General features: G+C 45.4%; 1 protein-coding gene across 1 annotated transcript in view; it reads right to left on the minus strand.

The window, feature by feature from the left end:
- The window catches only part of BRD3 (bromodomain containing 3), a 35,882-nt gene that overhangs the window by 9,603 nt on the left and 2,936 nt on the right, over positions 1-23,343 (minus strand). The window contains exons 2-7 of the mRNA XM_050320206.1: positions 9,402-9,728; positions 8,623-8,760; positions 7,522-7,669; positions 5,961-6,175; positions 3,950-4,321; positions 104-232 (exon numbers count right to left, since the gene is read on the minus strand). Of these exons, the coding sequence (XP_050176163.1) occupies positions 104-232; positions 3,950-4,321; positions 5,961-6,175; positions 7,522-7,669; positions 8,623-8,760; positions 9,402-9,602 (1,203 nt within the window). The 5' untranslated portion in view covers positions 9,603-9,728. The remainder of the gene's footprint in view (positions 1-103; positions 233-3,949; positions 4,322-5,960; positions 6,176-7,521; positions 7,670-8,622; positions 8,761-9,401; positions 9,729-23,343) is intronic.

Raw genomic sequence — 23,343 nt, forward strand, 5'->3', positions numbered from 1 at the left:
AGAAATCACTGGCCCTCCCAAGAGCAGATCTCTGGATCTCTGAACTGACACCTTGTAGCTGAACTACAGGTGCTCTGGAAGATGCATTTGCCAACACCTTTACCTGGAGCTTCCGGGCCATGGCTACCACTTCGTGGTCTGGAGGATTGTACTTGTAACAATTAGAGAACATTAACCGAATATCTGCTGCGAAACCTTGTGCGTCCTGGTATTCCCGACTGTCCATTTTCTTCTGCAAACAAACAAGCCAAAGGGAAAAGGGGGAGAAAGAGCCATGAGCAAAAGGCATTTGTAGCAACTGCGTGGAGGACACGTGCGGCCTTGGAGACAAGAGCAGCCTGAAAAGTCCCATTTGTCTAAGAGAAGGGAAGTTTGGTTTGGGTTATTGGTACCTAAAAAACATTCGGAGTTTCTGCTTTATAAAACAAGCAAACAAAACACCAGGCAACCAAAGAAGTTGATAATGCTCCGTAACAGTTTGAACACTAAGATTCTAAATTTGGGTTGTTTTCTAAGTAGTAAAATACAAATCTGTCAGGGTCCACATTCTAACAAAAAACACTTAGAAAAAGGGTTTGCTGGATCAGAAACTAATACAAACAAGGATAATGCATATAAAGGGCAAGAGTCAACGAGCAAGTCACAATTACAGGAGTACCTTCAGTGTGTATTTCTGTGTGCTGCTTGGGTATATTTGCCCTGTAAATCTGAAAGGGCAGAAAAGATGAAAATCTGACTCTGACTTCCTGCTAACACAGGGCAGGAAGATTGCTTGGCAATTCCTACAGCAAAACAGGCATTTACAGTTAAACTACACCACCTATTTCTGATTTAAAAGTCCAACTGATACAGAATTCCCCCTTTATGAACCTATTCATAATGTTATTCCCTAATGTAGTGAGAATAAGTATCAGGAGCTAAATATTTACACCTTGTTCCTTTCTCGTATTTCTCAGCTCTCATTTCTGTCCATTTCTCTTGCTGTTTGGGACTGAATGACATGGGTTTGGAGAACAGTTTATAGCATTCCTAGCACTTAATTGATTTTATGCATATATTACTACTACGTATAAAACCTTAGCTCCAATTACTCCTGCTGAAAGGAAAGAGAAACTAACACTAGATTTCATTTGCATTTAAAAGACCTGGGTTTAAAGAAATTCTCCATTTGCCAAGTGCATACAGGCCTCCCTTTTGTACGTCCTGTGCACCTGTATCCCCAGCAAAGGGAAGGGGCTGACTGGCAGACAGGCTGCAGACATGACAGGGACAGGCATTCCCCATCCCAGCAGAAATCTGGGATGTTCAGGGTCTGTCACCGACCCCAAGCACAAGCAAAATTCCCTCTTGTTCAGTGGAAGCTACAGAAACTTCATATCTACATGAGAGACCTTGTAACTATCTGGAAACACTGCAATGGCTCCCAGAACTGTTTCTGTTGGGAATAGGGCAGAATTTCACCTCCAGCGATGCAGATTCAGAGGGACCTGCTGCAGGGTGGGGACACTCCTCCCTGCTGTGCTGCTGCCAGACATCTGTCAAACTTTTGTCAGGAGAACTCATTCTCTCAGTGAATAAACCAGGAGACAGCCTGGGAGCCACAGCACAAAGGCAGAAAGGGAAATAGGTTTGTGGTGTTCCCGCCTGAAAAGCCTCTCGGGCCGATTCCAAAGCCAAACATATGTTCAAGCAAAAGGGCTTGTTTATTTTAAAATACATCTTACTGCAAGAAAGGCCTTTCTATATTTGTTTGGTATATTCAGTGCCTGATTACTGCCTATGAAATACATTCCAGTGTCTGAGGCTTTGCTTTTCATCCAAACTCAACACTTTTCTAAGCCCAACAGTTTTAATCTGCGGATTTTTGTTTTGTTTTCTTGTAAAGAATAATTAGCTTAACAAAAGCAATAAAGGCACTTTAAAATTGGTGGGCTGAAATATCTTTGAGATACAAATACACTTTGAGACATCCAGTTGCTTAAAAAAAGTGATTACATTTACAATTGCAAATCAGGAGCCACAGACAAGCAGGACTGACAGAGCTACAGGCAGGCCAGCTCAGCCATTCTCTGTCCCACACAGTATCTACCCACAACAATCTAATTTCTCCCTCAACAATCAATTGTTTAATAACTTTTTTTTTTGCCCTGCCTGCCTGGGGACAGGGTAGCAGCACAGCTAGAGCTTCAGTGCAAGCATTTCCCTCATTACAGGGAATTTCCTCTCCTTCTTCAAGCAGTTCTGCTCTTTCCCTCTCTGTGATGGCCATCAGAGAATTGAGGTGGAGATGAGCTCATGGATCCTGTCCCTTCAGCTGTTCTCACTCTGTCCTAGCTCCAGCACAGCATTCCAGGACATCCCTCTGCTCCTGGCTGCAACAAGCTCAGCTACAGCCTCTCCACCTCACCTGCTATCGGCACAGTCACGACAGCCAAGCTGCCTCCTCCACCACACACAGAGAAAACAACCTCCAAATCCTCCAGAATTCACCTCTGCTGCACGCACAGCCTGGGAAAAAAAGTGCTCCTGGACATGAAGGATATTCTCCAAGGAAAATCAAACCTCACATGACCAGAGAACTGAGGTGACAAGATGTATTATAGCTGCAGCAGTGCTTGTGTTTTACTTTCTCACATAATTCCTTCCAGATTAGTTTGAAGGCCGTTAGTTGTGCTGCTTTATCACAGCCATTGTCACTTGTGCAGAATTAAATCTAAAACCTTTCAGAGCCACGGAGAAAGTCCCTGACACTGGAAAATTACACTGCCTGTAAATGGCAGGTTTCTGTTCCACACAGTTAACATATTATGGACTGCATCTCAGAGAAGTCACACTGTGATCTACAGGCCAAGAGCAATGATAATAAAACACTCCATAAAAAAACAATACCAGACAGCACTTCAAACAAGTTTATTAAGAGAAATACTACCACCTGGAAAGACAAACCCAGAGTCTTTATGTATGAAAGACTCCACTGGGTCTGTCATTAACCTGTCTCCAGTTTTCTGCCCTACACTAGTCAGGCACAGAGGGAGACTATCATCTGCACTTGAAGATAAAGGATAGAGCTGTACTATTTTAAAAGAATGAAGTCAGGACTACAAAGAGATTTAAGTGTGAAGAAGTCACCAAGAAATCACAGCTCTGCACCTGCATTTTGCAGAATACAGCACAGAAGTCACCTAAGCAGATACAGGTGCAGCAGCCTTGAGAGACACAGGATTTCACTCTCTCCATCTCTAATCTTACTGCATTCACCTGGGACTCGATCTAGCAGCAACACCTTAACCTCCACCAACACAGATTCCAATGGCTAACTCACAAACAGAAGATGAAAACTAGAAAGATATGGCTTTGCTACGTGACTATGTAGGAAGGATTCAGAAAATCTCCCAGTCTACTGGGAAGAATACCTTGAATGTAGAACCACACTAAGCTAAACTCTTAAAGAGCCAAGCATGAATCCTGTGCAACCATCATGTTATTCCTCCCCTCCCCGAGTACCAGATCCTCACATCCTGGCTGGAATTGCTCAGTGTAAGCCTATCTGGACCACACATCATGCCAACAAGTAGGCAGGCAGCAGTTTCTGGAAATGGGATACTATCAATTGAATCCTATGCAACACAGCACCTCTTCTTGGAGTGCAACACAACCCCAAGGATGCCAGTTAAATAGATGGGCTATCCACAAATAGGAGAAGATGCCATCTTACTTTGCTTTGCATACATCATCTGCTTTGCAAGGCAGAAACAAAAAGCTGCCCCGGGTTATGGGGTAAAAAAAAAAAAAAGAGAAGGGAAGGAAACAAAATATAAAAATATCCATCTGATATCCAAACAAGTTCAGTTTCCACCCTCGTCCCTTCCCCCCTCCCCCAGAAGGAGCCAGTCCTCTGCAACCAGAGGGCTGCGACACCCTGCAAAAGAGGTGGTAAATGTGGACGTACTTTCACAGTACTGAGATCCATGGGGTGTTTGATAATATCATGATAGTCATGTAATTCCAAGGCCTCCGCATCAACGGGCTTGTAAAAGGGCCATGCATAGGCTGCGTGTTTCTTGGAGAGCATCTCCTTGAGGATGCTGTCACAGTACTTGAGGTGCTCAGAGAGTTTGCCCTTCTTCCCTGCGTGCTGGGGGACCTCTCCGTCTTCCAGGTCCTTCTTTGGTGGTTTGATGGGCCGGCCGCCGCTCTCCCGCCGCGCGATGATTTTGGCCTGTTTGGGGTCCGAGAGGGGCGTGGGGGACTCGCTCCGGCTGGCAGTGATGGCAGAGGTGGTGGGGGTGGTCGTGTCTGCTTTCCGCTTCACTCCCTTTTTCTGAAACAGCAGATGGACAAGGCTCCATGAGCTCTCAGGCTGGCAGGAAACCCGGCGCAGCCCTGCCTTGTTTTTGCCTGTCCTCTCACAGAAATCACCGTTACTTCACCGGGGTAAAAACAGGACTGGTGAGCGGAGGCTCCAACGCGCCCATTCGTGACCATGACACGACGTATTGCTGCACATCACCTGAGCCACGGTAACCAACCGCTTGCACGACTCCAACCCAACCCCAGCCACGATGCAAAACGTTGTTAGCTCTACGTATTTCACTGAGATTCAAGCCAAGGACTCTTACCTCGTGTTTGCCAAGGGAAAGGAGCGCGCCCGGTCGATTACTGCAGCTCAGCTGATGCATCGGGACTTAGCAAGTGTCAGTAACTTAACCACATGTCTGAGTCCCCAGTGGCAGGATCAGGCTACAAGTTCTGAACCAAAGCATATTAATCACCAAAGACCCGTGAGCCCTCACTCCCCTGTATTTAGGGGGTGTGCTAAGGCAGATTTTGCCTTAAGCAAATAAACCCTCGCACATAAATTCAAGCTGTGACTGTCCAGTCAGCTCTCTTGTGCTCCTATGAAGGATTTATTTCTCTGGAGAGGGAGAAAGGGAGGAAAAAGTTCCTTAGAGAAATCTAAGGGAAATCTTAAGCAAATCCCAAGCAGAATTAATTTTGCAGCGTGTATTTGGCAAACTCACTTCTGGTTTCATCATGGAGTTTTAAAATTAAATTGATTCTCAGAAGCAAGTTCTTTGGACAGAAACTGAAGTATGAGACAGGTTTCTGAGGAGGACAGCTCAGTTGCAAGATCTGACTTATAATTTCTCTAGTAATTTCCAAAATATAGGGTTAAATAAGCAAAAAATTAAAATTTAAAAAAAATCAGTGGTTTTGCTGGTCCAGGTAACCTCACCAATACTGTTGCAGTTCCTTGCCCAGTTTAGAAAAAAACGCCACCAGCTTTCTCTGAGCTATGCTTTCATCATTTTTAAGGCAATACACAGCTTGCTAAGAAAATTCCAATTATCTAGAGCAACGTTTTCATTTACCCATAAATTAACATAATAAATAGCGAAACACCAATGACAACTCCCAAAAGATTACTCAGTGGGGAAGACAGAACTAAGGCACCCAAAACCTGCAGGCAACATCAGTCTCCTCCAACTGGAGTGACAGGCTTGTCTTGAACTGGTTTAAAGCAGAGAGGAACATTCCTAGTGCTGGAGCCCGAAAACCTTAAAGGAGCAGTCCCAGTAAAGTCAGGGGCTCAGGTACAGAGGGAAGAGATGTTTTGGTGCAAAATGGGGGGAACCTCCAACCACCTTCTGGTTCCTGGAGCGCCAGCACTGGAGAAGGCTCTGGACAAAGGAGAGCTTGGAACTGGGCTGGAGCAATCACAGTTTGACATCACCTCGCCTGGGGTGTGGTAAAACTGCCAAAACTCTTCTGCACCCCCTAAAACTCAACGGTGACCACTTGTCTGAGCTCACCCCCAAAAGGGGCAACAGCATCCAGAGAGGCAGAGTCACACGTGAAGAGAAGGAACGCACGTCACCAGCAGCGAGGGGATGAAACCCCAGCGCTGCTCAGCCACGCTGCCCTCCGAAGAAGAGCGAGGGGCTGGGCTCTCCATTTACCTTGATGACCGGTGGCGTGGGAGGCACCACGGGCATGATTGGAGCGGCAGGAGGAGGGGGGGCGGCGGCAGGGGGGGCAGTGACGGGCGGGACGTTCGCAGTGATGGTTGGCACGGGGGTGGCAGCAATGACGGGCGTCTGGGACACGGCGGGAGGGACGCTCTGGAACGGCGCCGGCGGGGACACGGAAGACACGGCCACGGCTTGCTGGGCTCCTTCAGAGGACAGAGAGAAATCTCACTGAGGTGAACTGGTGGTTGCAGGTGCACACAGGACACTGGGTACACAGGGAATCACAGTGGGGTTCTCGGGGATGTCCTGTGCAGGGCTAAGAGCTGGACTCAATGATCCTTGTGGGTCCCTTCCCACTCAGCATACTCTGCGTGGTGCCACTGGACTGTGCACTCACGGGCTTGGCAAAGGGCTCCCAGTTCAGGGCACAAAGGACACTGATTTGCTTGGTCCTGTTACCCAGGGCACAACAAAAAATGAGAAATCTCTGACCTAAGTCCTTGTATCACGAGCCACACGCAAGCAAAATACTTCCAGCTTTGCACATGGGGTGTGTGTTGCTCTGGGACAGCCCTCATCCCTCTCATGCCCTCACAGCTACACTGAATCCATCAAAACAGCAGGAAGTCAAGGAGGTGGAGCAGAGGGAGAGGTTCATACTATGCAAATGATAACAACCACTCCCCTAAGCCACCTAAACACCCAAGAGTCCAAAGTACTTCAGATTTGCCACAAGTACACATGGTGTGATTCTCAGGATTGCCCTGTGCAGGGACAGGAGCTGGACTCTTGTGAGTCCCTTAAAACTCAGGATATTCCATGATTCTGTGATTCTAAGTAGAGCTTAAGTCTCCTAATAGCCTTAATGTCCCTGATGCTACACCTGCACTGTTAAAAAACTGCTTACCAGTGTAATGTTAAAGGGGGCAAACCTAGTAATTAATAACCAAAGTAGCAAATCTTCTCTATGTTTTAGAGCAGCTTTTATCAAGGGATGCTGAAAAGACACGTCATCACAAATTTCTCTGAGCTTGGATAAAGTTATAGATCCATTTAGCACATGAGATGTGGGAAAACAGAGGAACAGTTGACTTTCCCAGACAGACAACGAGACCTTGTTTAGAGAAAGAAAAAATTGCAACACAAGCTCCTTTATGAACTTTTTAACCATTCTTAGATATTTTAGTCCTAAATCCATTTAAAATCAGCTCTAGGTAAGCTGAACTAAACTTAGTTTCCACTGACACGTAAATGGTCTGCACAGCCCTCTGCAATGGCTTAATAAATCCCTTCTGTGGATCAGACTTTAATTCTATGATATTGCAACTGTGTGTGCAAAAGAAAAGCATTTATACAGGGTTTAGGGGAGGGGCAAGATTTGAGTCCAAGCCTTTGCTGTGTCAGATTGCTGCCAAGAACCAGGGTGAGCTGTATAAACCCAAATCTGTACAGGCCTTCTATGCCATGGTTTGGCACTGGCAGCAGACTGGCACGTCTGACTACCTTGTCTTTTCTTGCCCACACCTCCTGCCCCTGGAGGGGTCAATACCTGCACTCTGGGTGCCTGCTGACGGCTTGCGACCTTTGCCTTTAGGAACCGGGGGTAGTAACTCCACTTCCTCCTGAGGCATCTGGGCAACCTTCTGCAGAAATATCTTCTCCAGGGCTTGGGCCATGAGGACAATGTCGTCTGTGGGCTGCAGAAAGAAGAATACGAGCCCATGCTGTACCATATTTGAAGCAGAGAGGTTCAAGAGCAGGCTTTGAAAACCCTGATGACGCTGCTCTTCAAATAAATTATGGTACTCAAACTCTGAGAACAAACAGATTAGCTCTTCCCCCTCCTTGCATGCCTCTTCTCATCCCTCCTGCTCTTCCATTCTGCTCTAGCATGCAATAATTACAGCCCCTAAGTACACTGCATCCAGAGAGTTATCAGGACTTCCAGTAGGAGCCTGATAACCAGCATCCTGTGCAACAGCATGGAAGCAGCAAACTGGAACAGATGAGCTGTCCTCCCCTGCTTGCCAGCAGGTCCAAAGGAAGAGTCTAAACACATATTCTGTGGCTCAAACTAATTAATTTGTTTATTTCAGCTCTTCTCCAGTCTGGGTCAATGATGACAAACGACTGCAGAAAACATAATACAAAGAATAGAGGCTTTTAACAACCTAACAAAACAGCAAACAAGCCAAACCCTAAATAATAATAAGCATTCTAAATGTGTGTAAGCACGAACATATTTATGGGGAAAGAGTCAAAGAACAGAGTTATGCTTCCTGAACTGCTCTCTGCTGCTAACAGACACTATTTACTGCCAGTCAGTTTAACACAGCACTAAAGCATCACAAAACACCTGCAGAGCACTGCATGAACTGCAGCTCACCTCAAAGAATTCCTAACTGAAAATAAAAGCAGCAAAAACTCGCTACATAACCCCAGAACAGAAATCTACCTATAATTAAAAGGCATATTTGCCATTTTAACTAGTCTGGGGGAAGAAAGGCACGGCACAAAGACAGCTTTGTGCATTTCAAGTAATGTGGTTGCAATTAGTGGCGTTTCAAACCCTTGCAAGGAGGGCCTGGAGCCGGCCCTGTTCAAAACCTGCAGAGTAACAGTGGTAGCTGGGTCTGTCTGGGCTCTTTACCTTGTTATAAATGTAACAGTTTGTAAACATGGTGTTGAAATCCTGCATACATTCACTGGCACTCCAGTAGTAGTTGTGTTCCAGGCGCTTCTTGATCGTCCCCATGTCCATGGGGTTTTTTATTATTTTGTGATAATCCTGTTGGAGAAACAGGAAAGATGTTACATCTCCTGATACAGGGTGTTGATCACATCTTCCTCCAACACCTGCTTTCTCCTCTTTTCCTCCCCCCCCTCAAAAAAACACACACCAAATTTTGTGGAAATTGTAAATGTAAATAGACATATAGCAATTTATTTTTTAATTTGTATCTTCTTAGTCAATCATTATTATGAACTTGACTACAAAGCACATGAGCTCCTTCCACAACCACCAGTCTGGGAATCAGCACTTTAAACTTTTTTAAAGGCTGCTTCTGGCACTTAGAGAAGTTTATCAATGCCAGCCCTGGCTAAAACCGAGCTAAAAGTTTCAGTCTCTCTTTTAAGAGCATTTTGGCCTTTAAAAGGCTTCCAGCAGTTTAAAAGGCTTAACCCAGTTTCTCCCTGGGCTGGTCTCAAGCATCTGCAGAGGCTGTGATTAGCCTGGAGATGCTGCAGGGGCACAGGGCCACGCACTGTCATTTTCTCATCGTGGCACCAAGGCCACCCTCTGAGCCCAACCCTCCAGCGCGACGTCAGGCACCAATATTTCCACTCCCAGGCAATCAGAAAACCGATCCCACCAACACAAAGCTTTCTAGGAACACAACACCGAGCAGGAGACGACAGAAAACGTACCGGCAAGTTCAGCTTAATCGCATCAACAGGCTGGTAGAAAGGCCAAGCAAACTGATGCTTCCACAAGGTCTTCACCACAACATTTTGCATATATTGCAGTTGGTTGGTTTTCCGGCCAGGCTTATTAGGATTAGTCACCTCCGGAGGCGGCGGATTCACGGGGCCCTGAGGAGCCTGGATCGCTGATGTGACCGTCGACATTTTCCCGCTCCGGCTCTCACTCGCTGTTACAGCAGCAGCAACGGGGAGATTTTCCTTCTTCCTTTATGCTCCCTGAACGGGACTGACATCCCATTTCCAGGGCCCAACCATACAACCTAGAGCAAACTAGAGGAAGAGGGCAATGTGTGAATACAGGTACTTCAAGCAGGCACGTTAAGACAATTCTGCTGTTAAGAGTGTTTGAACTCCGGCTCTTCATCCCAGCGGATTCATTCCCTGTGACACAGTTTATCTTGATGATGGGCACAGGTCAACACCCAAGAGACAGCAGAATAGCAATTCCCAAATTCAAAGCCTGCAGAGAGACAGCAAGCTTCATGGGACTAGTCCTTGCTTTATCTGGCTCGGAGAGCATTTTTGTGTCAAGACAACACTTGGGGCAACCTAAGAATACAGTTAGGATGTAATGCAGACTCCCATGAATGCACTGATCCAAGCTACTAAATCCATAGCTTCCAGCTCCATGTAAACTGAACTGCATTGTCTCTAGACCCACGCTGCCTGGCACTGAGTCAGCTTACAAGTCCCTACTCTGGTGCAGTGCTTAGTCTAAAATCCCATAATCGAGAGCAGACGACAGCTGCCAGAGGACCTCCATCCAGGGAAACGAATAGAAGGGACAGAGGGAAACGCTGTGAATGAAAGGTGTCACCAGAAACAGCTTAACCTGAAGTGATCTGAACTTTGAATCTCATAAATGTCTTACTATGTCCCTTACTGCACGTACCTGGCTGGTTTTGACCCTAGTTTTGTACCCAAGTTTCAAGATAGAGGCTCAATATAAATAATAATTGATGTTGTAGCACTGGCTAAGAGAACACTGTCATGTTCCCTCTTAAAAGCACATATGAAATACAGTAGAATACATAAATTGCATTATTGTATTCTGGTTTTCCCCCAGCAAACTGCAGGGGTAAAAATAGCCCAGTATCACCGAGCCTTGTGTACCATATGGTAAACAGCTTTTCTGTGTCATCTTCCATAAACATTGGATATTTCAACTCACATCAGGACTGCAGCTACTCTTCTCATGGCAAACAGACCACAAGCACTTTCTAGAGGCAAATTATTTCAAAGGAGTTCAGAGAGCCACACAAATACTCTCACTGACATATGCTTCTTGGTTGCACTGAGAAACATGAGCAGAGACAGAACCTGCAGTAACACAGGATGGACCAGGAGAAACCCAGAAACCTCTGCTTTGATACAGCCTTTATCATCTCTACTGAATATCTGGACTAAATATAGAACATCAACTTACCCTCTGAGTTGCTGATTAGATGAAGGCAAAAAGTAAACACATACCTAACTGGGAGAGAGCTTTACAAAAATAGATGTGTACAAACACAAACAGATCTGCAGCAGAGAGGGAGGAAATTGTTAAAAACCTAAAATAAACCCCTGTGTGAGTACACGTGCTGATGTGTGCAGGGAGAGGACAAGTCCAGTTATGACACTGCCAACATTTGGTCCAAGAGACCCACCATATTCTAAAGATGTACAAAAGCAGGGACTTTCTTGTGCCATGTAATCAAGCCTCTGGTTCTTTGACAACTCAAGAGCCCAGCTTAGCTCAAAAAGGACTAGTTCCTCATCTGATCATGCTGCTGGTGACAGTCAGGGTGATCACCAAGCAGCCAGAAGGGATGTTGACATCCCCTGGGCAAGGAATTTCAAAACTAGGCTGTTCCTTGGGATTTCACATTTGGAAGAAACTGAGGAAGCATTTTCTCCTGGTGCTCCATCAAGTCAAAGCAGCAGCAGCAGAATTATTGCAAAATTCAATCTTCAGATCAAGGGAGGAGGGGAACAGGCAAAGAATTAAGAACAAAAAAGATAATTAGGAAATTGCCCTCAGCCTCCTTCTGGGGAGCTCCCTGCATGGGTTTCAGACCCCAAGGTCTGTGAGCAACATCCATCATCCAACAATAGGCAACACTGGCTGCAGGACCCTGGTGACCACCAGTGAAGCATTCTGTTTGCTGTCTTCTTGATTAACAAACTGAAGCCAATGCAAGGATTGAGGAGAAATAAAACACCCACAGAGAACAGTTCCTACTGCTAGAGAGCATTTCAGTCACAAGCTTGAAACTACACAGTGTAACTTAAGTCTTCCCTTTAAATAACCTAAGGCTAAATATGATTCTCTTTTCATTTGAAGTTCCTGATGCCCTCCTACATCTCATATTCCATTTGATAAGGGTATTAATTAATTTTTATTAAATCCCAGAACTGTAATTTAAAAAAACACAGATCTAGCTGCTGCCTCTCTCAGACTTTCTCTCTGACCTTAGCCAAGGCATTCAGTATCTTCACACCACAGCTCCTCATCTGTGTCATGGAGATAGTGGGAGCTCCTTTCTGTCTCCACCCAGCAGCCTGTAAACTCTCTGGGACAGGCACCACCTCTCCACATGCCCATTTTGATCCTCAAGCTTAAACAAGGCTTGTACAGTCCACATAAAAGAAGGATGTAACAGTCATCAGTGACACAACTCAGAAAGGATTTTAATTAAGAACATTACCAAAAGAAGGAGGGGCAGAACCATGACAGCCAAGTCAGGCAGTCCTGGACAGCTTATCCTCTTTAACTTGCGTGTTCCAACTCACTGGTTATTACACCCAAAAGTAGCTACAAACCTCTTAGCAGCACTGGCATTGAAATGCTGGATCCTGCAGCTGAAAGACAGGAATAGCTACCTGGGCTATCTTGGCAGCACTGGAAGTTCCTGTCCTGCCATAAATACAGTCTTAACTGTATTAACTGCATGTGCCTCACTGACCCTTTAACCCTTGGTCCATCAGCTTTCCTCATCATTTGCTGGGGAAGCTGCTTTGATGCTGGATCACTCCGTAATTTTTAAAATTAAAAGTTTGTTTCTACAGCCATTCTTTCACCTTTAAAGTTTCAAAATGGTATTATTTTTAAGAATGCAAAAAGCAGGACTATGAGGATTCTGGAAGCTGAGGGTTAAAATGCTTTGAAAATGTCCAAAAGTCAATGATACTGAATTTGAGAGGTCCTGGCCCTGCCTGAGAAATCTGCTAGTTGTGAGGTAACATTTATTAAATGAGGAAAGTGAGAGTCACAACCATCTGACATCCCAACTTACCACACAAATCATCCAAGAGGACATTTAAGTAGACTCACTCACATAAACCAAGCAAGTTTACCCAAATTTTCCTGTAACTACAAGCAGAATTGAAATACACAGCTCTAGTCTAAACACTCCAACACATACTGAAACTGCACTAGTATCAATAAATATTTAAACTATTAGGGAGCCCTGCTGTGACCCAGGACGTCACTGTACAAGGTACTGTACAAGCCTGGAGCAAAGACTGCCAAAACCAGCCTTGGCACAGACATCACGTGCACTTTCCAATGAGGGGCTAAAGCTGGACTTCTTTTAGCCCTGGAGTAATAGCTTCTTAAATTTTAATTTTTAAGTCACTACTTATCCTGTTCCTCAGACCTGTAATGTTCAAGTAGCAGAAGCTGCTCTTGATTTTTCTGGTTGCACAAGTACAGTTTTGATATTATAAATGTAAAGTACACCCTAAAGTGCTGTCGCACACGAAGAGTGAACACTGCTTCCCACACTGAGCATTTCTCCTCCTCCTTATTCAGTCTGAGACGATAATTAAAAGCAAAACCCAAACCCTCAAATAAATCTTGCTTCTCTGAAGCTTAAGTCTGTCTTTTTGTGCTAAGTTGCAACCTCAGCGTGGCATCCAGCAAGGCCACGGGCTTTGGCACAACCCTCAGCCAAACCAGTCATCAAAAAAACCCAGCTGGGTTGGGAGGACTTTTTAAAAAAAAAAAAAAAAAAAAGAACTTTTCTTTCATTGAGTTGCTTGCACGGGTCAGTCAGCGGAGAGACAGTTGGCGTGGAGAAAACATGTTAATAATTCCCTGTGCTAGCAGGAGAACATTTCACTCGGCTGATGCAGCCCACAGGCTGTCTGCAGTGGTGGGGACTATTTTAAAAGCAGCTATAAAGCCCTGTGAAGTGTGCAGTGTGCCAGCACTCCTGCTGCTCCAGCCAACGGCCCTGCACTTCCTCTGGCAGTGCCCGGCGTTTAACGGATGGCTCCTCCCGAGCTGCTGTTCGCACAGGACCGGATGGCATTTGTTTCGATTGCAAAATTAGAAGGTAGCAATCTTCATGTTAGCAGGAGAGCCCAACAACTCCTTCCCCACCCCCCCTTGGTATAGTATTTCTGTGTGGTTCCTTGGACACTGATCAAAATCTGGTGCAATTCCAGCCCTGACAGAAACAGCGATATAAATCTTACCACCAGGGAAAATTATCGAGTTTAAGAGATGTTCCTTGACCTCCTCGTTATCTCCACATTATTATTTACATTACAGTGGCACATGGAAGCTGGGCAGAGACCAAGGTCCCTCAGTACTTTGCACCCTGCAGACACAAGACCCTGTCCCGACCTCAAAGAGCTGGTGCTCACAACTCACACGTTACACCACGGTGAGGTGGTTTGTCTGCGGCCACCCAGTGAGTGGCAGAGCTGAGAGCAGAGTCCTGAGCCCGGGTGGTGCTTGGCCCTGTGTTCATTCCCTGTGTCAGGGAAACAGCACTGCTCACACAGACACGAAAAGCAGCAACTGAGCCTTTCTAAGGTAGGATGGAGCCACCAGCCAGACCCACAGGGACTCAGCAGGGCAATCAGAGCAGGCATCCTCATGCTGCTGCTCCAAGCACTGCTCACCCACACTGGCTCCTTGCAGCCACCAAAGGAGATGCTTGGTCCCTTTTTCCCCGACAGCAGCAATAGTTGGAAGTTGGGTCAGATTTACCACCATATGCAACTCCCCATCTCAGACAAGCAGCCCAACCACGATCATCTCGCCCAGACTTTCTCTGCAGGGGAGGTTTAGCAATACCACTAAACCTCAACATGACCTTTATGTCAGATAACATTATTATTTAAAGGTTGCACCTACTTCACTCTATGGCTGTAGAAACTAAAGGCTACATCATTCCTCCAGGGTTCTCTATAAGGAAACAAAGCTGGTGGATGTCCTTCTCCTCCTCTCCCCTGCTTTCCTTTTCCTTCGCAGTCCCACATAGGAGGTTAGCTTTCACTACCTACTAAACCCATGTTAACAGGGGACATGTCCCCTTCAAACTCAAGGGATCTGCAATTTGAGACCAAGACTTGAGGACAGACAAGTTGCTTTATCAGCCAACACTGCCCTGGCAGACATACACACGACACACACAATATGCCACCCCTTCAAGACTCAGGGATGAAGCATTTACACTTGGTTTCCCTGCAGGATCTGGGAGTTTGGCTTGTGAGTGCCCCCGTGGCACACTGCAGCTTCGCACTCTGAAAGCTGTCCTTGTTGTCTCCCAAATCATTAACTCCACACATCAGAGATTTGCTTTTCATGCATATTGTGTTGAGCACCGCCCTAATAACATCCTGAGACTGGGAGATGCAGTGTCCTGAACTTACCTCTGCATGAGGGAAGGAAAGATCACAGCAGATTAAGCCAATTCCTTGGCTTTTGACTTGGTTAGTTTAATGCTCATCAGATTATGCAGATGGATTTCCCACCCTTGGTCTCTCCTTGGCTATTATAAGAGCAGGTGTTCCCTCAGTAAGGAGCCTGTGGGTTCCTAACCAGTAGGGAGGAATCAGACAGAACTGGTAATTTTAAGGGTCTCCAGTTCTGATACACACTCAGTGCTCCCTGGGAATCACGCTACTTTAAGATGTCTCACATCACGCCTTCAAACTTAATGGTACCCAAAAGTCACTTCAATAAAAGCACTGGAGACTTTTATAAACACTATTAGGTATCTCAAATAAAGGGACGGTCTTTCTGATAATCACAGGCCAGAGTGTTTCTCTCCCTCAAGTTGACAACGCCATGAGAAGCACTTCTGATCGGGTCAGAGCAAGAATTCAGATGCAGGTCACATACCTCCTGCAACACACAAATCATATGGGGCTCAACTGCTTTCTAAAGGCTGCAGGTTCAAGTGCAGGGAGTGATGTTTCACACTAAAACAAGTTCATTTTCATAGCTTTGAACTGGCTTTTGAGAATAGTTCTAAGTGACCAGCCTCAGTAATGGATTAGGTATGGTTGACCTTGCTTTGCATTAGGGAGGACAGGATGACCTCTGGGCATCTCTTCCAGCCCTGCTTTTTGTGGTCCTCTGAAAACACTGGAGACAAATTTTAACTCCAACATGTGTTGGTTTTGTGCAAACTCCAGAGTTACACAGTTAACAAGGCTAAAGGAGGAAGGAAAAGTGTGAGTGGTTACAGAGCTTACTCCGTGTTGGATTCCTGATAGAAAGAGTTCAGCCAGATTTGAGACCTGACTCTGCAGTAAGGACTGGACTGAGATGTGTGAGATAAACTGCACTTGCAAAAAATCTGCCAGGAGGCACTTCAGCAAATTAACTGGGTGACATACAATGAAAAAGTTAACAAATGCTTAGTTGTAATAAATGAGCCTCTATGAACAGGTTTCAAAGTCCTTGGAGCAGCTGGTGGTTTGCACATCCACACTCTGGGAAGGCAGAGTCAAATCAGCAGGATGGGAATGGGTGGGTTCTTTACAGGAAAAGGTTGGTGATTGTGCCTCTCACAAGATACACCAATTACACCTTTATGGCAATGGGAAAAAAAAAAAAAGTTGGGCTGTTTCATAAGAGATTTGGCATAGAAAGGGAAATGTTTGGGATAACCACATGTCTGGGCAAAGTCTGCTCGTGCCACTTCTTCCCAGAGGGGAAAGGTGGAAATACAACAGAATTACCTTGTGTGACCCACAGGGCTGAACCCACAACACCTAATTGGGGGCAGAGCCAAAAAAAAAAGCCAGACAGCAGGGAGTCATGGATACAGGGAAAGAGAAGAACCTGCTTCAGAGCATATTTTCTCTCTTTTCCAGTGCACTGCAACCCACTGCACTCTTATTTGACAACTTCTAGCACTTGTAGGGGTTAGTGCAGCCTCCCAAAAGCCCATGTGCAGCAGAAGCCCTGCAGCCTTGGACATTAGGCAAAAAGGAAGTGCTGGGAAGGTGCTGGCACAAGGCCACATACCATACAAGCTCTCAACATGTCAGGAGCAGGATGGCGGGGGGGCCGGGTGGGGACAGGGGACCTCATGGAGGCAGAAACGTGGCTGAAGGCACATTGGAAGTACAGTACAAACCACAACACAGGCAGCAGCTCAGTCCTCTGTGATTCAGGAACCACTTCAAGCCTGATCCTGCAAAGTGCTAAGCAACTCTGCCCTCTCGATAAGCTGCACGGTCCCTGTGGCTCAGCACCTCACCAACAGAGGGTTTTGCAGACTTATCACCTACGAGATATAACTAATTGGTCAATCAAGATAAATCTCTTCCTAAAGCAAGACTTAGGCAAAGACAGAAAAAAACTCAAGCTCTCTGCACTTTCTGGCTTCTCTACCTGGGTCAACCCCTTCTCCAGGTCTCTGTTAGAGAGAGGTAAAATAACAAAGGGGGTTCAGTGCTGGATATCTGGGGCTGGAGAGTCCCATCAGACTGACCAGATGTGTGGACGCTCCCACTGTCTCATTTACAATGGCAATGAGAGCTGATCTAGTCAATGCTCTGAGGATGCCTCCTCTCCCTGGAGGAGATCCTTGCTAGAGAAGTCCCACCACACAAGCACAAGGAAGGTGTGCAGGAGCATGGAGATCCTGTTCTCTTCCACCACATTTGCTAAAACAGCACAAAAATAAATGCAGCCTAGTCAAGAAAAGGAATCATCACCGTGTTTACATGAAAGTCAGCCAAGGAGGGGGAAAAAGGTTTGGTGACCCAAACTCAAGCCTTGCTGATGGGCACAGTGGAAGAGTCCACTGAATCAGTCTCAGCTTCTTCAACTGGTCAATGGTGCAAATTCAGAACTGGCTCAAATGCTGTCTGACAGACGCCTTCTCTGTTATTCCAGTTCTCCATGTTTCTCATATCATCATTTTAAACTCAACAGATGGACAGAATCTACTATTCCACCTCTACTCACCCTCACTTATGCATTCAAATCCATGCTTCAGGACCAACCAGAACTGCAAATCCATTTGTTACCCGGGTTTGAACCACAGTCACCCTTCCTGAGCATCCTTCATGTCAGCATCACCAACTGCTCTGAGAGTGGGAGACTGAACTGCATGTCAGGCTGATGTTCCTTTACTGTGAACTTGCAACACATCTCAGCTGCAGGGAATCTCTGAATTCCTGCTTGCCCATCACCCATCAGGCAATAGTGCCACAGCACATGAGGCAACAGAGGAAAATCTCCCTTGCTGAGAGCTGCTAAGAAGAAACCACAGAGCAAAATGTCCAGGAGCAACAGGTCCATCCTGGAAGACAACCTAAGTGAAGCAGCAGGTTGAGGCTGATAACGATTTCAGTGCTGGATGATAATGCTGAATAGTCTTAACCTGATACTCAGTGGCTTCAGCAGAAGTCAGCCTAGGGCTCCTTCTGCTCACATTCCTTCAGGAAACGAAAATGAAACAGATACAAATACAGATACTGGAAAGAAACAGATACAAATACTACTGAGCAGATAAACTGCAAGAGGAAACAGGGAGCTAATCTACACCCTCTGGAAAAAAACCAAAACACAGAGAAAGTTACAATTGAGGAGGAATGAATTGAGGAGATAGAAGCTAAAGCTTCCCATTTCATGCAGCTTGAAAATGTGATTGACCACAGGCTGCTGTTAAATGCTGGATCATACACAGCCAGCCTACTTTTCTAACTACAGACTGAAGCACCATAACCCTCTTCCTTCAAGGCTCTGTCTCCTAATTCCCCTCAGTTCACCTATTAATTTCCAGCCTACCTCCTCCAAAACATGGCTTATCCAACGGGCATTACCGCCGACGATTCATCCCGCGACTCCTGAAAACAGTTGTGCCAGTTTCAGGCCAGCGAACCATATTTCGGTTAAATGATTAAAAACACAAACAAAATAAAGCAACAAGGAAAGCCCCACGCTCTGGCACCGAGCCAAGTTTAAGCTGATACGTGCACAGCAGAAGCATTTAGGTACACCCAGTCAAGCCAAACGCGGCAACACCCGCACAGGATTCAGAACTAATGGGATTGTTGGACGTCTACACCCTCACAGGGCTCTCGTTTTCTGCTTTTTAAAGGATGTGATCTGCACAGTTAAACATTTGTGTTCTGAAAAAGTCAGCCCTTCCCCTTTATAATCAGCATACGGTGCTCTGTGTACTTTTACAGTATAAGGAGAAACCTCAAGCTCCCTCTGTTTGATTCAGCATATAGTGAATAAATTACACATAGTCTTTCCACAACAGCTTTTGCCCTGATTGTTTCTTTTTCTGCACTTTGATTTCCAAAAGGAGAAATTATTGGACACAAAGCTTTTTGAAGAAAAGGCTAAAAAAAGAAAAGAAAAAGCCACAAGAGCTTGACTGCTTCCCTGCTGGGCAGAGCATCTCCAAGCATCTGCTGCACCTGCACAGAATTACAAAAAAATCAGCTACAAACCAGCCTGCTGACACCTCAGCTCAGTTCTGACACCCCATGCTGCAGTTGTCAGTTCCCCACTTGTATGAATATTTCCACTGCCATCTACAATTAAAGTCATTAGCCTTTTCCCATGCATTTATAGATTAATCCTTTCTCAGCGTTACGGTTGTACTAAATATTAAGGAGGGGGGGAAGCAAACTCACAGAGGAACCTGTATTTACAAGGTGTTCAAATAGCATCACTTGGGATTTTGGAAACAACTTCTCCACTAAGTACAACACTAATCGTCATCAAAAGAAAGTGCAAAGCTCAAACTGCCATCTGCTTTATCCCTTTCCCCACACTGCAGTGCTCTTTAAACACGTTTCTAAAAGATAAACCACAACACCCAAGAGGTCCTCTGTGACACCTGTTCGGGAGGGGGGTTTAGATACAGTCAAATTCCCCTTCCAACTGAGTTTAAAAGGCTACATGTTACAGGAAGATTGCCTCCTCTTAATGAAAGTAAGTACAAAAATCACTCTGAGCAAAGTATAAAATACAGAGCCCTTGCAAACAGCACTTGATTCCTCTGTATTACCTATTTAAAGGGTTGTGTCTGTCCTGTTCTGTGTGCCTCATAACATATACTGCAATTCTTCCTTACACCACCAGTACTGCAAGGCCATATATCAGCATTATTAATATCATTTACAAGTGTTACAGATGTTATCCCTAGGGGCAGCTCCCTGCAAACATCAACAGACTTCTAATAAACAGACACACATCCGTCTGTTAACTTGTTAGAAGCATTTCACTGTACGTAGCAGAACCAGATTCGTTACAGAAAATACCTTCATCAACAGACCTGCCTTACCCTCTTCTTGTGCTCCAGCACTTTCTCCTACTTCACTTTTAAATTTCTTTTTACACATTTAAATGATTAAAGCTACTGTTCTGAAGAAGAACAGATTCCTGTCAGGAGGAGAAGCATCACAAGCGTAGTAAGAATGGATGAGCAGCCACTGGTTAAGATCATGCTCTGGGTTTACAACTACAGCACTGCATCTTTCCCATAAAAATCAATATATGACAATCAAGCCAGTTTAAGGGGATGAAGAATGAAATCAAAGTGATTGAATTACCATGACATAAATATACTGCTTGTTAGCTGAGCCACAGTAACATTATACCTGGTAATGGGGCAGAGCAAGTACACCCACCCACCAAGGTAGTTATTGCAGCTTTGCTGGGAGAGCAGCAGTCACTTGCCATGAAAATTTAAGACCCCCCCCACTTGTCCCCTGTGCATGCTCCCACCAACTTGGCTTTATCTGCCTCCAAACCAATTGAAGTGCCTTGTGTTTGAATAAGCATGTTGTCCCAGAATAACTCAATGTGTTAACTCAAAGCAAACATAGTCACACAAGTGCAAAAGGCTCTACGGGGTCTACTATTTCCGATGAAAAGTGATTTTGCTAAGCTTGGGTAGATCCACAAACTTGCTCAGCTATGCAAGGAAGTTCCAGGTCAGCTGAGGTGTGAACAAACTGTGATAGCTAAGCTGCTGTCGCTCCCTGAGAGAGTATCAAAGCAACTTTTGCTGTCTTGAGTTTATGCATCTGATTTAACCTCCCCAAACAGCCTATGGGAAAAATTTGGATCTTAAAGTCTATTACTTTAGGGAGTAGAGGGTGCTGCTTCAGGAAAAGAGGGGAAGGTGCTCCCTACTGCCTCAGGCACCCAGGGAACATTGCTCAGGGCAGAAGGACAGACTCCTCACAGGAGGAGCTCAGCTTTCCCAGCACAGCTCCTGCTGAGAGCACCCACAGCTTAGGACAGATAAGCCCTAAGCCTCTCAAAGCTCCTGCATACGGATGAAGTTCAAGTCAAAGCAAGTATGACCATCACAGTGTGGACACAAGTATCTCCCTTTATTCCCACGTGGCTTATTCCTGCCTTGGAAAGGAACACACTTTGGGCACACATCCATAATTCTCACACTCAGGCAAAGCGCTTACGCCAGGGGAAACTTAGGGGAGCATTCCCTCTTTCATACTGCATCTTGAAGAGCTGCATTTCAACACTATTTCAGACTCTACCTAACAGGAAAGCTGCAAAAAAGCAAAAAGCTCCAATAAAGAATGGCATTCTCCACTAAACCCAGACACAATTCTTGCACACACAGTTCAGAACACACACACATGTGCTCAGCTTATCACTCTCACTACAGCTCACAGCACAACACAGTTCCTAAACCAGCCTTGGTAAGCAAAAAGGCAGCTACATCCTACATCCTCTCCCAGCAAAAAGCTCTGGACTGCAAACTCTGCACTTGCCTGTGGCCAAACCGATTGACCAGGGCAGTTTTAGAAAACAAATTTATCTTGGCATTGCCATACCAGTGGGTCTCCAGACAGGTGCCCTCTGTGGTGTTACACCAGGATAAGCGGAGCAGTTGAAAAGATAAAGTTACAGAAGGAAAAATGTGCTTTTTCTTCAACACATGTTGTACTTGGCCTCTACATCAATGTCAGGGTATGAGTCCTCCGCACAGATATCCATGCAACCATGTCAGTGAAGTGCTCCAAGTGTAAACTTCAAGAGTGGAACAACTCTCAAGGAAAACTGCAATCCTTTCCTGTCCCTGCCTCTCTCTTTTTAAAGGAAAGACAGGAGCAAACAGGATAATTCCCAAAGCAAATCAGTGTCTTTCACGTCTAAGTCTAAACCTTCAAGTTTGAAGCTAAATAGAATCAGTTCAGCCAGGGCATTTTATTCCAGGTTGGTGTTCCAAGCACAGAAATTTCACCTCAGATTGTCTTTGCTACACCTGTTGCACTGCTGCTGGAGAGAAGAAAGTCAAGCCCTGGTTCCAAGAAAGGAGAAAAAACTCCTCTGCCCAGGTTATCCATGTTGATGAAGCATTTCCAAACGTGACAGTGTCTGCTGAAAAGAGGCTGAGGCCTGGAAAGGCACAAAAGGAATCCAAAATAGAAGCCAGCATTTCTTCAGTCGCTATCTTATCAAGAAGAATTGGAAAAGAACTACTAGAAAAAGCAGCACATTACAGTGAATTTCCACACTGCTGTCCAGGAGAATTTACATCCTCCCAATACTGGCTTTAGCAACAAGTGGGTTAAAGAGTTAGTGCGCCCCAAAGAAAGCTGTTCACGTCCAACAAGCACTAATGACTGACAAAAACACACGAATGTCGCAGGAAGAGCCTGCGGAATGAAAAGCTCGAGGTGCACAGAACCTTCCAAAATGTCCTGACAGCTCACTGAGCAGCACAGCACACAATGGCTCCCTCCTAACTCCCAGCACTCCATCGCCTGCAACGGTGTTCTGGGGTACTGCTGAAGAATAACGTGGCAATTTAAAAAGAAACAAAACAAAACGGAAAGAACCCAAAACACCCCAGACAACGAAACAAAACATATGGCTCATGGTAATGATTGGGAAACCCACTGCGGATTAATGAATTTTGCAAATTAGCAAAGAAGGAGCAACCAGGATTAAAGAGAAACAATCAACAACGCTCAGATGCAAAACACTCTTTGTTCGTTTATTTGGCAAAGTGTAGTTCTGTCTGTGCTGAGCGCACCTGATAGCTTACCAAAGCAGACAGAGTAATATATTTTGTAAAAGTAATTAAGCCTTTGAAACATGAGACCTCACTACATCACTCAGCCGCTGCTGAGGAGAGGGATTTGACTCCCGAGTTGTTTGTGCTGTCAACAAGAGCGATCAGGCTCCCAGATTACTCCAGGGAGGAGTGAGATTCTAGGAGTGCAGCAGGGCTTGGCTGGAAACCCACACCCCACTGCACATGTGCCCCCTCCCAAAGTGAAGAGGTAAATATTAAACAGCACCTTTCAGAACTTGTACCAAGTAAAAGATGTACCCATCAAAACTGTGGGAAGCCCCAGCCTCCACCAGAGCAAACTGGTTTATCTGTGTGTATTGCCTTCAGCCTCACAGGGAAGAGACCCTCGGGTCAGGCAGGCTGGATCCCAGGCCTGCAGGAAAGGTTTGAGGATACCAAGAACCTCTGTTAGACTCCCTCCATCTTAGGGGAGAGCTGCAGGACAGAATTTTAAACACATGGTCCTTAACTCACAAAAGAAGCATTTTGCAAGGTTATTAAAAACTGTGATTTAAGTCATTGTACCCAGTGTAAAGAAACAACTACGAAATCTGCTAAAATACTTGCATTTG

The sequence above is a fragment of the Myiozetetes cayanensis genome, unplaced genomic scaffold (genome assembly GCF_022539395.1).
Source record: "Myiozetetes cayanensis isolate MyiCay16 unplaced genomic scaffold, myiCay2020 scf23, whole genome shotgun sequence".
NCBI lineage: Eukaryota > Metazoa > Chordata > Aves > Passeriformes > Tyrannidae > Myiozetetes > Myiozetetes cayanensis.